This window comes from Gavialis gangeticus, unplaced genomic scaffold (assembly GCF_001723915.1).
Source record: "Gavialis gangeticus isolate Ggan-Ray unplaced genomic scaffold, GavGan_comp1, whole genome shotgun sequence".
NCBI classification, from domain to species: Eukaryota; Metazoa; Chordata; order Crocodylia; family Gavialidae; genus Gavialis; species Gavialis gangeticus.
Window position 1 is genome coordinate 22,942,179 of NW_017728995.1, and position 14,490 is coordinate 22,956,668.

A 14,490-nucleotide genomic window follows, 5' to 3' on the forward strand; every position below is an offset into this window, starting at 1 on the left:
TACTCATTTCAGCAATCAAAGCCAAGGTGGCAGCAGTCTGGACAATAGTGGTGAAAACCCACAACCAAAGATAAAATGGCACATCAGTACACAACAAAGCGCCATCTGCCAACTCACAATACAAGAGCTCATGCTTTCTTGATAACCTTCCAAATCACCTGATACGTACATTGGGAAGAAGGCCACCATTGTACCTTTGGGTTTCCAGTCGCTGGAAACTACTTAAATTATCAGCTATGACAAAAGCAAAGGTGTATTCCCATACCCATACAAATGAACATTATATTGTACGTAAACAAATGAGCTGCTGAGATCCAATAGAGAAGGCCCTGGATAGGGAATCAGGAGATGTCTGTCACCAGCATGCCATGAGAACTTGGAAAGTCACTTTGCCTCTCAATCTTCTCTATTTAGACTACAGGATCGCTGGCATGGAGACTCTCATTCACTACGTGCAGCATCTAATCCACAAGAGCCCCGGTGTTGGTTGGGGCATGTAGATACTACACTAAAACAAATGATGATTAATGGAGTAAATGGCCATGGCTCCATTAAGCCCTCTGAAATTACGCAACAAATGAGGATCCAACCTACTGTGAGCACTAACAAAACCAGAGCAGTTGAGAGGAAACTGATTGACAGGCTGGATTTTCAATGGCTTATATTCCCTTCCTCCTCCTCCCTCCCCCACCCCCAAATCGCCATCGACTAAAATTCCCCAGACGTTCTCAGTCCAGAAGTGATTTCAGCTACCTGGGGGCTATCCAATGCTCACGGTACACTCTCACGTCACAGAAGTGGGATATTTTAAAAGCTTCACGTACGCTCTTGGCTCAGTTATCTCCGAGGCCAAGTGTCTTTGGTTTATTTAGAGGAAGCTGCTTGAGAGATAAAAGAGCTTTATGTTTAGAAATCAGGCATATGCGGATTCCCTTTATTCATCCAGCAGACAGTAGCAACTTAGGATCAAACACATTTTTGTTGCATTAGAAAACATTCCCTGCCTGGAAGCATGTTTTACATAAAACAGCAGAGAAGTTATCACTTTTTCTTGGTACATACCCAAACTCATTATCATATTTTTGGAGTCCTTCACCAATTCATGTTTTTATGTAGGTATCAGGCACACCTTCCATTTCCTTGCCTTCCTCCACACATTTGTTACACGCGGAAGATAATTAAAAAAAATACACACAGTCATGTTATGTAGATGGCATGGGGCAGATGCTGCCCTCCTGCTCTACACAGACCCAGTGGAGCTCTCTCAGCTTGTCTTTGCAGAGTGGGGTGGGAAGGATCCATGCGATGCTTGGATCTGCAGAGAAGACAATGATCCCCCATCATTTGTTTTGAAATAAGTCATGCCAAAGAGAGGACAGAGGCAGTGTCCTGTGGACAGGGCATTTGCCTGGGGAGACCTGGGGCCCAATTCCTTGCTCTGCCATTGACTTAGTCTGTGATCCTTGGACTCGCTTCATTCCTGTTCCTATCCTTTTCTTCCTGCCGTCTATTTAGACAGTAGAAAGCTCATTAGGACAGAAAACAAGTGGGCTTGCACAATTTACTCCTGGCCTCTAATGAATATTCAGCAAGCGCTGGAAGTACTGGTGAGCTCTGGAAGAGAATCACTCACTCAAGCCTTCCTGATGGCATATTGTTTCCACTGAAGAAACTCAACAAGACAAAACATAGAAGGCAAATTCTTCCTTCAACTCTTATATTCTTCCTAAAAAGACCATAATAAAAAATGTTAGTAGTGGTAAACAGTTCTGATGAAGTCCCTTTAGTGAAAGCTCAGTGATATGATTTCAACAATTCTTGCATCTGTATTTAAAAAAAAACGGTCCAGTAACAAAGGACACTAGAAAACATGTAATGTTCAGGTTATCAGTCTAGTGTCAGGACAGGTTGTTTTAGTCCAATAACTTACCTGCTGTAAATAAAGCATGCAACAGTAACCACCAACTTGATTTATCCATTCCACCAACCCAATCATAATCAGTCAAGAGACAAATAAATGGGTCAACAGGTATCTCACACTTCGATGCCTTCAATAAACAACCACAGAACTGAAAGCCAAGTGCAGAGACATACCAGCAGGTTTAGAAACAATATTAAAATAAGCTTCTGTTTAAATGAGAATGAAAAAGGGTCGTACATGCTGGAAACATCTCCATTTTAAAGAACCAGTGAGAAAAAAATGGGGGTTTTTAGGATTTTGTTCTCAATATAAATATACTGTGGCTTATTAAATAGTGATCAATGCTTTATTAAACTGCATGTTCTGAAATTTCTCTTATAGAATAAATATCTGACAGACTATTTAACAAATACATGCTGAAATTTGAAGGTAGTTTGAACAAATTGAACACAAGATTGTAAAAAACGCAGTTAAAACAAACTGCGGCTGTTCATATTACCTTACCTAGAGAATTGGCTTCTATCTTGAAATTACTTACTGCTGGAAAGCAATTTTTCCCTATTCATTTAATCACCATCTGACTTTTTTGCTATTGCCACTGTCTTTGAATAAACTGATGATAGATGAGATGCTGCAATAGAAAGGGAAAGAAGTGCAACACTTTCAAAGAGCAGTTTTAAAATGGAAATTAAGTACAAGTAATTTCAAGTCTTCACCATGGTTCTCTCACTCCTGTATAAAAATGAATGACTTCATCATAATTAAGTGGTCATCTTTCAGGTCATTTCAGGTCATCTTTGGCTTCATACTTCAAATATTGTAAATACAAGATTTACATAATCACAAAAAACAGCATATTTTTTACATATTTAAAAATTCCAGTGAAAACTGTTTAAAATAAAACAGCTAATGTGGGTCTTGTCTACACTATACAAAAGTTGTCTGCTAGGGAAGTGAAAAGATCACAACCTCTCATTGATGTCAATCAGGCTGGCAAAACTCCCAGTCTGGACACAACTGAGAGAAGAGAGCCTCTTCTAAGATAAAGTTGAAATAGTGGAACCGGGAGATGACGTAAAGACAAATTCAGTAGAAAAACTGCTACTGTATATGCAGCATCTAGGAGGCTCTGCTGATATGGCCAGAGTGGCAGCAACTTTGTAGTGTAAATACATTCTTCTTTGCAATTTTGCAGCTCCAAGCATCTGGCTTGGAGCAGGAGACTCAAAAAAGCCAACTTAACTAGAAAACATACACAAGGCATAGTTCGTAGTCATTAGTCAATTCAAGGCAAAAAAAGCGAAGTAACTTGTCATTTTTTTTAAGGCAAATTGTCTTCATGTGTCAAAAATGTCACTGCTTTCTATTGACATGGGCAAGATTTACAAAAGCACTGGCTGGGCTTGCACTGTGGTTATGGGAAATTTTTTGACTTTGATGGGAAAAGTATTTTGGACAATTCCATCCTGAAACTCTGCCCTGGAGGGGTTTGCATTTCCAGCCTGAAGCTTACAAAGAACCGTTCCAATGGTTAAGACAACAAGGGATGTGTGGGGAGGCTGCTCCAACGCACTGTGATTACGTGTCGGAGCAGACCTTGTTGAGTCTGCTGGAGTGTGCTATTAGCGCACTCCAGCAGCCTCTGTGTCTTGCGTGTTCAGTGTCCCCGTGCTTCAGAACGGCAGCTGGGGGCACTTTAACAAAAGCTCCTCAAACAAGCTTTCATTAAAGTGCCCCCACAGCCACCTTGAAGTGCAGGGATGCTAAAGCACAAGAGCTGCAGGTGCTTTAATTAGAGCAGCTCTCAGAGGCACTCTAGTTAAAGTGCTCACCCTTCAGCCCCCAGAGCATGTTGAAAAATGCCCCAGGTGCCCACAGCTTAATGTCCCTTGAACTGGCCACGCTCTCTCACAGCTTGACTTTCACCCAGATCTTACTATCCTTAACTTCATTTGGAACCATTAAGGCTGGTACATTTTTCAACCATGTAACCAAGTAGATCCCCATCACCACTTTCCTGCCCAACAACTCCTTCCCCCCTAATTTTTAAGTCATAAGTCGCTACTCCTATTTTTGGGGGTGCATTTATGACACTGTATGGCTTTGTGCAGCATCTAACACAATGATCCTTCAGCCTCAATGCTCCTGTGAGTAAAATCCAAACAGTTTGAGTTGTAATTTAAGTTACTACTAACTAGCCTTAAAATGACTGACACTGATCCTAATTGATAAGTCCTGCTTTCATGATGTTCAGGTGATAATAGAAAAGTCCCAAGAAGAATTCATACACTAGTGTGGGTAAGAGTCAAGACTGGTTTATACTTAAAGAAAATACTCTCCTCTTTGATTTTAATGCATTCACTAGAATTTTGCCTGAAGAACTTTATACATGTTAAAACACAAAGGCGACAGATTTTGATAATACACATTAAATTAATTTGATTAGTAAAATAGAGACTGAAAATCATGACTTGTTAAAGCGTGTGATAGCAAATACACAGACCTCTATAACTGAGCTATAATTCCATTTCTGAGCTCTAGTGACATTGAAAAAGCAATCTAGTGTCCCTCTCTTGGTTTATGATATCACCTAAAATCCTGAAGGAATTATAGCTTCATTATGTACAGATGGATGCATATTATCTCACATGTAATCTCAAATTGTTTCAAGTGTCTAAAATACAACAGCAGGCATAAAATTCTTCTGTATAATCAAACTTGAACCACTGAATAAGAATGGAGCTCTTCAGAGTGAAACTCCCCTTTATGGGAGAAAAAGTGAGGAAGTAGCTCTGTACATCTCAGCTGTGGGGCTATGAATGTCAAATGGAACTACATAATCTCTTATTACCTTTCCCCAAGCCTACAAGACTGATTGGAAGGCACTACACTTACAATGCACATTGCGGTAAAGGCGTGTAAAAAGCAAATGTGTAAATTTACATGAAAGCTGAGGTTCAGCAAGGTAGTTAAGCCTGTGCGTTACTTTAAGCACATGAGAAACATTAGTTTCGACAGTTCTACTGATGTGCTTAAGTGCCTTGCTGAATAAAAGTAATTGAACAACTGCTGCTATAGCTTTGCTAAGGGCATGACATTGCACAGAGTACTACTTTAAATTAATTTCCGTAGAAGAAACAATGAAAATGTGCTAAAATAGATGTGGAAATAACTGACCATTCCTTCCCCCTTTTTCCACACTAACCATGTGTAAATATCCTGTTATTTAACATTTACAATCACTTTTATAGAACATACAGCCAACATAATATCAAAATATATTTTATTCTGGACCTCTTTCAGATCTGATTCAAATTACAGTTGTCAGAGCAATACAATGCAAAGGGAAACTGCAACAGAAAATGTGCCTAGAAGGGATATAAGGGCTCTGGGGACAAATCATTCTGATGTAGAACCAAAATACATCATAAAGTGTAATTAACATGGTCCAGGACAGTATAGAACATCTATATCAGTCTTCTTTAGACAATAATCATGAAAACTGAACAATAAAAGTCCTTTAAACAAGTACAAAAAACTGTCATGGGCTGGTTTACACTTTTACAACAGTTGTAATTTAACTGGATAACTGAAGAAATGATGCAGACATTTTAATCCAGTGCTATAAGTAGGCTCACAGAATTAGACCCAAAGGATTTGTAACCTCAAAATTAAACCATTACAACTACAATGTCAATGTCAGGAGAGAGAGAAAAAAATTACTTCTTTGTTCTAGGATTACTGATCTGCACACTGCAGTCTGTTGAGGAACAAGATTGCAAAGTACACTGGACTAGCAACAACATGCAGACTGTTTTCCTGAATTAATCCACAAATGCCAAAAACCATTATGAAGTAAAAATGTGTTTTTATTTAAAAAAAGAAAAGAAAAAAAAAGCCATGCCCCAAGTTATCATCAAGCCTCAACGCTGGAAACTTGAAGGCTGAGGAAGAGAATGCTGTACCTCTTCAAAACTACTGATCTGAAGCACAATTAACACTATACCTTCAATGTGTAAGAAATGGTGCGTCTTCTGGTTGTTTTGTCTGCCTTCAAGCAGATTCATGTGGGAGAAAGTCACTTTTATCGGATGCAATATTTCAGAGCTCACACTAGAGGAGGAAGTGAAGGCTATTCCACATCTCTCTCCTCATTAGGGAAAATGCCAAGGATCTTGATGGAGTTTTACTGCTGTCTTCCAACCCAAGCCTGCTTCCAACGTGCCACAATGTTGCTTCTACTTTCTGCGGACTTCTGGAGAAGCGTGTGAATGATCCTATTATGGAAACACTCTACAAGCATTTTCTGTAGTAAGAGGTCTGTACAAATCTATTGCTTGCCAAGTTACAGGAGCACTGGGCTGAATCCTGAAAGGGCTCACTCAGGCAACAACTGCCACTCAAGTCAACAGCTGTCTTCCCAAGTTTGATTTGGCCCACTGTACCTACGTGGCACACCATACAGTATTACACGGCTCCAATCCTCCAACATTTACTTGGACAAAGTTCTTCCTGCGGTGAAAGTCAATGGGATTTCTGACTGAGTAAAGATTGGACAACTGAGCCCAAAAGGTCCGTTTTGCTGAACACACAGCCTTTTATTTACAAGCCCAAAAGCCCAGTTTTCATGACGTTCCTTCATACAAAAGAAATAAATGCATCAGCCATTAAGACTGGTCTACAGCCAAGACAAACTGGCACAAGAATCCTATTGTACCTGCCATTCTTCCCAACACAGAGACTATTCTAAAGTTAGCAATGTCTCATAAAATACCCTAGCATGAGGTAAGCAGTGTAAGGAAAAAGGAGTGCTTTAAAAAAAACCACGACAATTAAAACTGGTACGAATCTTTGGCCTTTCTCTCAAGATATAAAGTGTCATAAAATCAAGAAACATGTTTCAACGATTACGTCATTCTAACTCAGATAAGTATCACCTCCCCCCAACCCAGAAAAAGAGGCACTTTTAGTGTTTCATACCAGAATCTAATCCTACACCAGACGCACCCAGTAATCCTGCACAGTCGTAGTCTCCAAACAAACTGAATTACCAACACCACAAAAAGTGAAGGGCTTAGTTTCCTAACTAAACTAGAAAGTCAAGGGTAGAAGATCTTTGCATCAATTTAAGCCCATGCAGAAAAACGAAAGTAAAAACAGAAAGGGCAAAATCTGGAACTAATTATACAGAAATGAGAAACAAGAGAACCTGAAGTTGATGCATTAAAAAAAAAAAGTGATAACATGACAGCAAGCTATTCCTTATCTGGTTGTTAATTGGGAGCCCAGAATTTTGTCCTGTCCCCCACACTTGTACATTCTGCCCGCTAACCTACCATACTGGAGATCAAGTTGACTTACAAATACATGCAAGCACGTCTGCATGTTTTTCTCTCTCAATCTCAGAAAGCAAGTCTCTTGATTTAGTAGGGCTACTCAAAGCACACATTCTTTTCAAAATTAGGGTCTTATTGATATTTGGTAAAAACAAAAGGGAGCAGTGAAGACAACCTAGTTCACTCTACTGAATCTCAGGTCTCAGCAGTAAAAAAAAAAAAGTCTAAGAATCACAGTTCTCTTTCTTACTTCATATATTCCACAGAATGTAACATGTCGCATGCACGGGGCTAACGCTGCCTAGAACATGGGGCGAGAAGAGGTTTGTGCAGAGCAGAAGCAGCACTGTGGCACGCTGAAAAAAACAACAGCAGCAGCAAAAAAAAAAAAAAAATCTATTGGCCAGAAACCCCAGCTGGTGTAAATCCAAAGAACCCTGCGGCGATGGAATATTGTTGATTAACTCCAGCTCAAGGTCTGGCCCACATGTCCAGACTCTCCCAAGCCTACAAAACTCATGTTCTTGAAGCGTTTCAAGCACATAAAAACCCAGGGTCCTGAGCTAACAAAGCTGTTTTTTCTACTTGCGTACATGAGATACGATGCTTAACTAACAGAATTCCAACTAAGCCGCTGAAGATAGAGATAAAAGAAACGGTCAATATCATGAAACATGGCTGTATGGGTTTGTAGCTATGTCACAGAATTCCACCACGTGTTTTTAAATTGGCTGAAACGATTATCCAATAACTTTTGTGAAAATGAATAAAACTGTCCGTATTAAAATACAAAAGTACTTTCAATAATCACCTCTGACTTTCAGATTTAAAATTCAGTGCAATTGACAAATGCATTGCTAAAGGAAAAATGCAGCTTAAACATACTCAAAACGTTTGTGTCTATTCCTGGGAGCACAGTTTAAAATTATTGCACAGATTTTTTTTTTTATTTTAATTTTTTCTTAATAATGACAGAGGTCAGCCACAGTCATGGACCTCCAGCAATAAAAGCAATATTTCAAGTGCCAGACACTCAGTATATTAGGTTTCCTACATATTGTAACACAAGGTAATTGTTCTAAACATCTGTAATATGTTCCAAAACCCAATAGCTGGCACAGAACCCTAATGGATGACTGCCTTTATGGATATGATTTTTTTTTTTTTGTTTTTAAATGCTGCGTATTACAGTATTATATTCCCCAATAATAACAAATGGGGGACTCAGAATGTATTGTGGAATTAAATGTATTCTCTTTACCACTGGCAAACTGCTACCCTACCTTAGCCAAACTCAGACTTGCTTCAAGTCATGTTATACTCTGGAAACAGCAGAAATCAATGCCGAAAGAACAATTGTTAAAATGTCAAAGTTGCATTATCTGGGTTAAATCAATGCACACTTAACTAAGGGGGAAAAAAGGAAAAAAAAAAAAAAGAAAGAAACAAACAAACAGGTTAAAGTTTAGAGATCATAAGCCACAAAATTATTCGTGATCCAAATAGTGTTATAAAATCAGTAACTTTGCAAAGCTCTATAATATAAACCATTCCTTAGGTAAAATGTTTGTGACATAAATTTGACAACCTCTCTTTTTATAAATGTACACTCTTGGAAACGTGATGCAACCTTTTCAACTACACATAGGCATAAACACGACCTCATGCTATCATTTACAAATAAAAAACACTATCTGTATACTTTTAATCACATGAGCAGAAAAAGGTTTGCCATTTACATCTGTTGCTGTAAGAAAAATACTTGATATTGTAAACAGAGTAAAAGACACTATATAGTAGTGATTATTAAAAAAATAGCAGCTTACATCTACCTTATATTTGGAAAAAATGTAGTCACAGGATACAACAAACTGCAGGACTGGAGCAGCAGGGGAATTAGTGCAAGTATTCATCTTTTAAATAAGCTGAATCACTGCTATTAAAATAAACTTGAAGCAAGTCCTCTGTTTAAGATACTTTTCAGTCTAAGGTAGTAAACATTTTGCCTTTTAATGGCAGTGTTATCAAATATATGCCAAAGTCTTTTTTTTTTTTTTAAATAAAGAAAATCGCATGAGATACTTTTAATACTGGAATTCGGTTAAATCACACATCTGAGCTCCTACTAACAATGATGGATAACTCTTGTAGAAGCTGTGGCATGAACCCTTGTCCAGAAAGATTTGAATCTCTTAAAAAACAAAAACTAAAGAACAAAACCCCCCAAAAACTATATTTTGCTCCTTTTCACAATAGTGCACAATTTAACCATAATTCAGCTATGGTCTCAAAGCAACAGAAGATGCTTCATTTTGCTTTTTGCATCCCTGTATTATTTTTCTTTATTTTTTGTGCCCTTCTAATTCTTCAGTTTGGCAGAATTATGTCCCAAATAAGAAACTACTGCATTTCAGCCATGTCACCAGTAAAAACCATAGCGTTACCCCATTACCGATGTACTTCATAGATTAACAGGACATGATGCTTCATGTCTCAGAGGTGGGTTTATTTTTCTTCTCTCCCCAGTAACCCATTTTCCACCCTCCTTCCACCTGAAAATTGTGCTCCGAGAGCCACAGAATGTACCAAATATCCTCAGGTTTGCTCTCTCCCTTTAACGAACGCGTTCCAATATTTTTAGAAAAGGATCTTTTGTTTCAAGGTGAAAAATATAAACAGGAAACAGATTCATTCCTTTACTTCATGCATTCATAAACTTAACCAAAACAAAAATACCCAATGTTTAAAAGCAAAGAACAAACTACTGCTGCAGGTTTATGTAAGTCCATTTTCTCTGTACACGCAAACTGCTCAACTACCGAGAAGAAAAAGGAAAAAGGAAAAGACAAACAAAACCCCACAGTCCATTGTGGCCATGGATTTAAAAAAAGGGGGGGCGGGGGGAATAAAGGCTGCCATTAGTATCTTCTGAATTTGGTACATGTATGGGTCTGCTTTGTATGGTAGATTTCTCTCTCTCTCTTCTGTTTTTCAGATCCAAAACTTGTAAATGTTATTTTGGGGCACAGCAGATTCCAGCACTTGGTGAACAGGATTCACAAGCTGTGACAAAACTCTGTCATCCTCTTCAGGGTGTAATCTTTATTTATTTATTTTTTATATACAGTATATGTATATATTTTTTTGTAGGTTTGGCTGTAGTGGACTGGCCATGGTTCAATTGGGACTATAGCAGTACATGGGTCAGGGACAGTCATTTTGGCTATGTACACATTCATAGTCGGTCCATGGCTTCCAACTAGTAGCGCTATTTCCGTAGGTCTAATACACAAACCTGTAAGAAAAAAAAACGTATACAGAAATGCATACGGTACACAGGTTTTACATCTCTACAATTCTACATGTGATACAAGGTCAAAAAATATCATCTTGGTTGTGCAAGTCAACCCTCAGACTTATTTTTTTTTGGAGACAAGGGGGGTGGGGGGCATGGTGAAGAATTTGCAGTGTTTCTGAACTGTGAGTACCTTAGACAAAAGCAAAGGGCCTCAGACACAAAGGCAAATTGGGGGTGGGTGGGGAGGATGCAGGAGCATGTTTGCACCTCCCTTTGACTGTGTGGGCACAGGGTCTGGATGGAGCCTCTGCTTTTGCACAGGTCTGGAACCCAAGGGATGAACACGGCTGCTACCACTCGCCTCCTCCTTTCCCCTGCTACCAAATTCAGCGGGGCAGGGAAGAGTGGAGCATGGCAAACAGCAACAGCGTTCTCCTTCTAGGATTTTGAAGCCATGTGGAAAGCAGGGCCTCTGGCCAAACCCTGCCCCAATCAGCTGGAGAGCTCAGAGCTCACTGCTCACACAGAGCTTTTACAGCAACCCATGCTGATGAGGCCAAAGGGGAGAGAAGGCATGCTCCTTGCACCCTGTTCTTGGATCTGTTACTGCTCAGAAGTCTACATTTCTTTACCTCTCACTGAGGTTTCGTCTCCTACATGCTGCACATTGCTTGAGAACAGAATTTAGGGGATTATGCTTAGGTGAAAAGACAATGTTCTCAATAGCAGGGATGCATGCTGTGTTTGTAGCTAGTTGCTGAAAACTGGTAAAATTGTACTGTGCTAATATATATGCAGTCCCGTGTTCTTAACACTGCCACCCTTGTCTTCTATTCCTTTCTCCCACATCCTACAGTTCATCCAGTCTCTGGTGAACCGAAAGCTAGTTTTTTGTAGCAGAATCTATTTTTTCCTATGGTTGTCCAGTTTCTAGCACAATAAGGCCAGTTTGGGGCTTCTGAGTGTTTCTGTAATGTGGTACATATAACAATAAGAACTACAGTGATAAGACCAAAGAAGCAGTAAAAATGATTGCTTTCACAAAAGGTAAAAGGTCCACATTTACACTGGACAAGTTATAAACTTGAGAAGGCACACAATGTTAATCAACGGTTTTATCTGGCTTATCCAGATTTGCAGGGGGTGGAAAGATCAAAGTGGTTTTAATTATCAAAAACAATTCATTCAGAAACAATGCCTAATCTGACCATCAGATAGACAGATAGATAGATAGATAGATATATCTACATATATCTATCTATACTCCCCACAGTAACAAAATAGGTGTACTTTTCCACCTGTTCTTTGGTAGCTAAAAGCCAAGGAATCTCTTGGGGTCCAGTTTGTAAAGAACAGTAAAATTTTATTATTTTTCCGCAACGTGGATTTAATTAAAGAGACTGAAACAGCCTAGAAGGTGGCATCTAATTGCGTGCAATTTCCTATTACAATCTTATCAAAGGATGGCTCAATTGCTACACCTTGCAGTTCCCTTGTGTCAGAAAACTGAGCCTACAGCTATCAGAAGGATATCATCACATGTAAACTACATTTGCACTCATCATATGGTACATGAGGACCTTCCATTCCTTCACTTATTAGCAGTTTATGGTATAACTAGCCTTGGATCAGTGGGAAGGCTGTGGTGGCTTTAAATGCATCATTTCACTAACAAACCTCAACAGAGAGAGCTCAAGATTACATTCTTACCAAACGTGAAAATGAAAATCAGCATCACACACTTTGTGAACGTAACAGAAAATGAACTGTATACCTAAGAATGAGGATATGCAGTCTCTTTTCTAGGATAAGTAAATGTCCAATCTATACTTTCTAGGTAGATAACAAGAGCTTCTGACCTCGTAGCAACAACAGGATGCTGGGATTTTACCAACTTTTGTATGACAAAGGCTATATAAAGCTTTTAACTGAGATGAAGTCTCCAGAATGTGTTTTCTTTTCTTTTTTTCGCATACTCAAAAAGCTGCTCGTTTCCTGTTTTGCCTTTCCAGAAGTTACTCTTATTTATTATATCAAATGCCTCAAATACCTGAAGCATTACTGCCCACCATACAGAAAGATTTAAATAGGAGATACTTAATTTTGCTGCTTCTTGGTACCAGGAGCACCAGCTTTCCCCCTACCCTCTCATTTACTGTGCTTTCTCTTTAGGACGGAAGGAGGATGAAGAGATTGTGCGATTTTTTTCCTTGTGAACAGCCAATCATTGACTGCAAATGTTTCACACATTAATATGAAAAGAACAACAAATTAATATTTTGGGGGCAGGGTGGCTTGTGCAATGACAGCAGGGGGCATGTGTTGGGGGAGTGCTGGGGAGACCATATGGTGAGGGTGGAGTGCATAGGGGAGATCAGGGGGGAGGAGGGGACGCATGGGGGGGATCCACAGTGGGGATGGGAGGTACATGGGGGAGAACCTGTGGTGGGGAGAGTGCAGGGTGACCCCTCAGCCTGCCTCCCCTCCCCCCAGGTTTAGCTTAGGTCTCAGCCCCAGAGCTGCTTCCACTGGTTTTGGCCTGCCCCAGCTGATCCAGAATCAGGGCCACTGCTGATGTTTCCCCTGGAGCCAGAGCTGCCCCAAGGAACACATTGGTTTATGGTGTCTGCAGCTTAAAATCATAATACTTCACATTTTTACTTTCATGCTGAGCATGTGACAGGTAATATCCTAAGCTTCACAACACCCTTGGGACCACACGCCTATCACCCATTCTTGTTCTAATTTCTAATGTCAGCTTAAGCAGAAACAAGCATATTTTTCTGCTGCATTCACGTTACATTTTAGAAGCCAGTGATATGGATTTACTATTTATGAGAATGAGCAAAATTTCTCTTTATTAGCCAACAGCCTTTCTACTTATCCAGCTAACTAAAACATGCTGAAATGTAACCTTCATCAGAGACTGTTCTTATATACTTACTGAACCATCTGAAGCACTCGCTCCAACTTTGTCTCCTGCTGCATTCCAGCAAACCTCAAAAATCCCTCCTGTTCCCCGATAACTGTGAACTAGAGCACCCGTCTAGAAAGGGAAAGCATGGATATGCATGAATAAGAATGGTATGCAGAACTCCCGTATTACCATTTCAAATGGTCTTCATAATATTTCATATACCATCTAAGTGTCATATTAAAAGAAGCATTATCTGGCATACCCATTATTATCAGGCTCTCTCTCATGTAGAGAAGAGAGCAAAACTGACAATCACTTAAGTTATTTAAAAATAGCAATCTTTTTGCAAAACAAGTTCCCTTTCATAATTCCCTACTACAGTGGTTCTCAGCATTTTTAGACTCAAGGAATCCCTGGAAAAAGGATACCTCTTAGTTTTCACTTGCTAATGGCCTATGGAAAAATAATACAGCAATTCTTCTGTTGCAAGGAATTGAGATCATGACAGGTCAGAACTGCTTTTCTCAGTATTGATTACTCTGTGAAGTAGGCATTTGCACATCTAATATTCTGTGGCACCCCACAACACCCTCAGAAAGTTCTCATGGTTGAGAATTATTGCATCAACAAGTTCCATCTGGAGTTATATTCTTCCTATAAAAACTTTCCAAACACTTTCATTGGCATATAGCATTTTTTCTCTAGCTGTTCAAAACAGGTAAAAGTATTCTTGCAACATTTTGTGCCAATATTTGTGTTCTCATTTCAGAAAACTTCATGCCTTTTACTGCTTTCTTTCAATGAATAGTGCCAAATTGAAAGTATCAAAGCCATTTTTTTCCACTTGAAATGGGTCTTTTGCTTGGAGTTCAATTTTAACTTTTTTTTTTTTGTGGAAAGGCAACATGTCATATGAGAGCCTGTACTGAAACAAGTAGTAATTTAAGTTTTTGGGTAGCATCCCCATCTGATAAAAGTGCTAATAATACAAAGGGTTTTTTTTTTTTTTTTTTTTTTT

At 39.2% G+C, this 14,490-nt stretch overlaps 1 protein-coding gene across 4 annotated transcripts in view; it reads right to left on the bottom strand.

Annotated features, from left to right (window-relative positions):
- Positions 1 to 5,187: 5,187 nt before the first annotated feature.
- TBL1XR1 (transducin beta like 1 X-linked receptor 1) overlaps positions 5,188 to 14,490 on the bottom strand; it is a 256,969-nt gene continuing 247,666 nt past the window's right edge. For all 4 annotated transcript variants that reach the window (XM_019503322.1, XM_019503323.1, XM_019503321.1 and 1 more), the window contains 2 exons: positions 13,500 to 13,601; positions 5,188 to 10,552 (listed from right to left, as the gene is read on the bottom strand). In XM_019503322.1, coding sequence (XP_019358867.1) covers positions 10,526 to 10,552; positions 13,500 to 13,601 — 129 coding nt within the window. In that variant the 3' untranslated portion in view covers positions 5,188 to 10,525. The remainder of the gene's footprint in view (positions 10,553 to 13,499; positions 13,602 to 14,490) is intronic.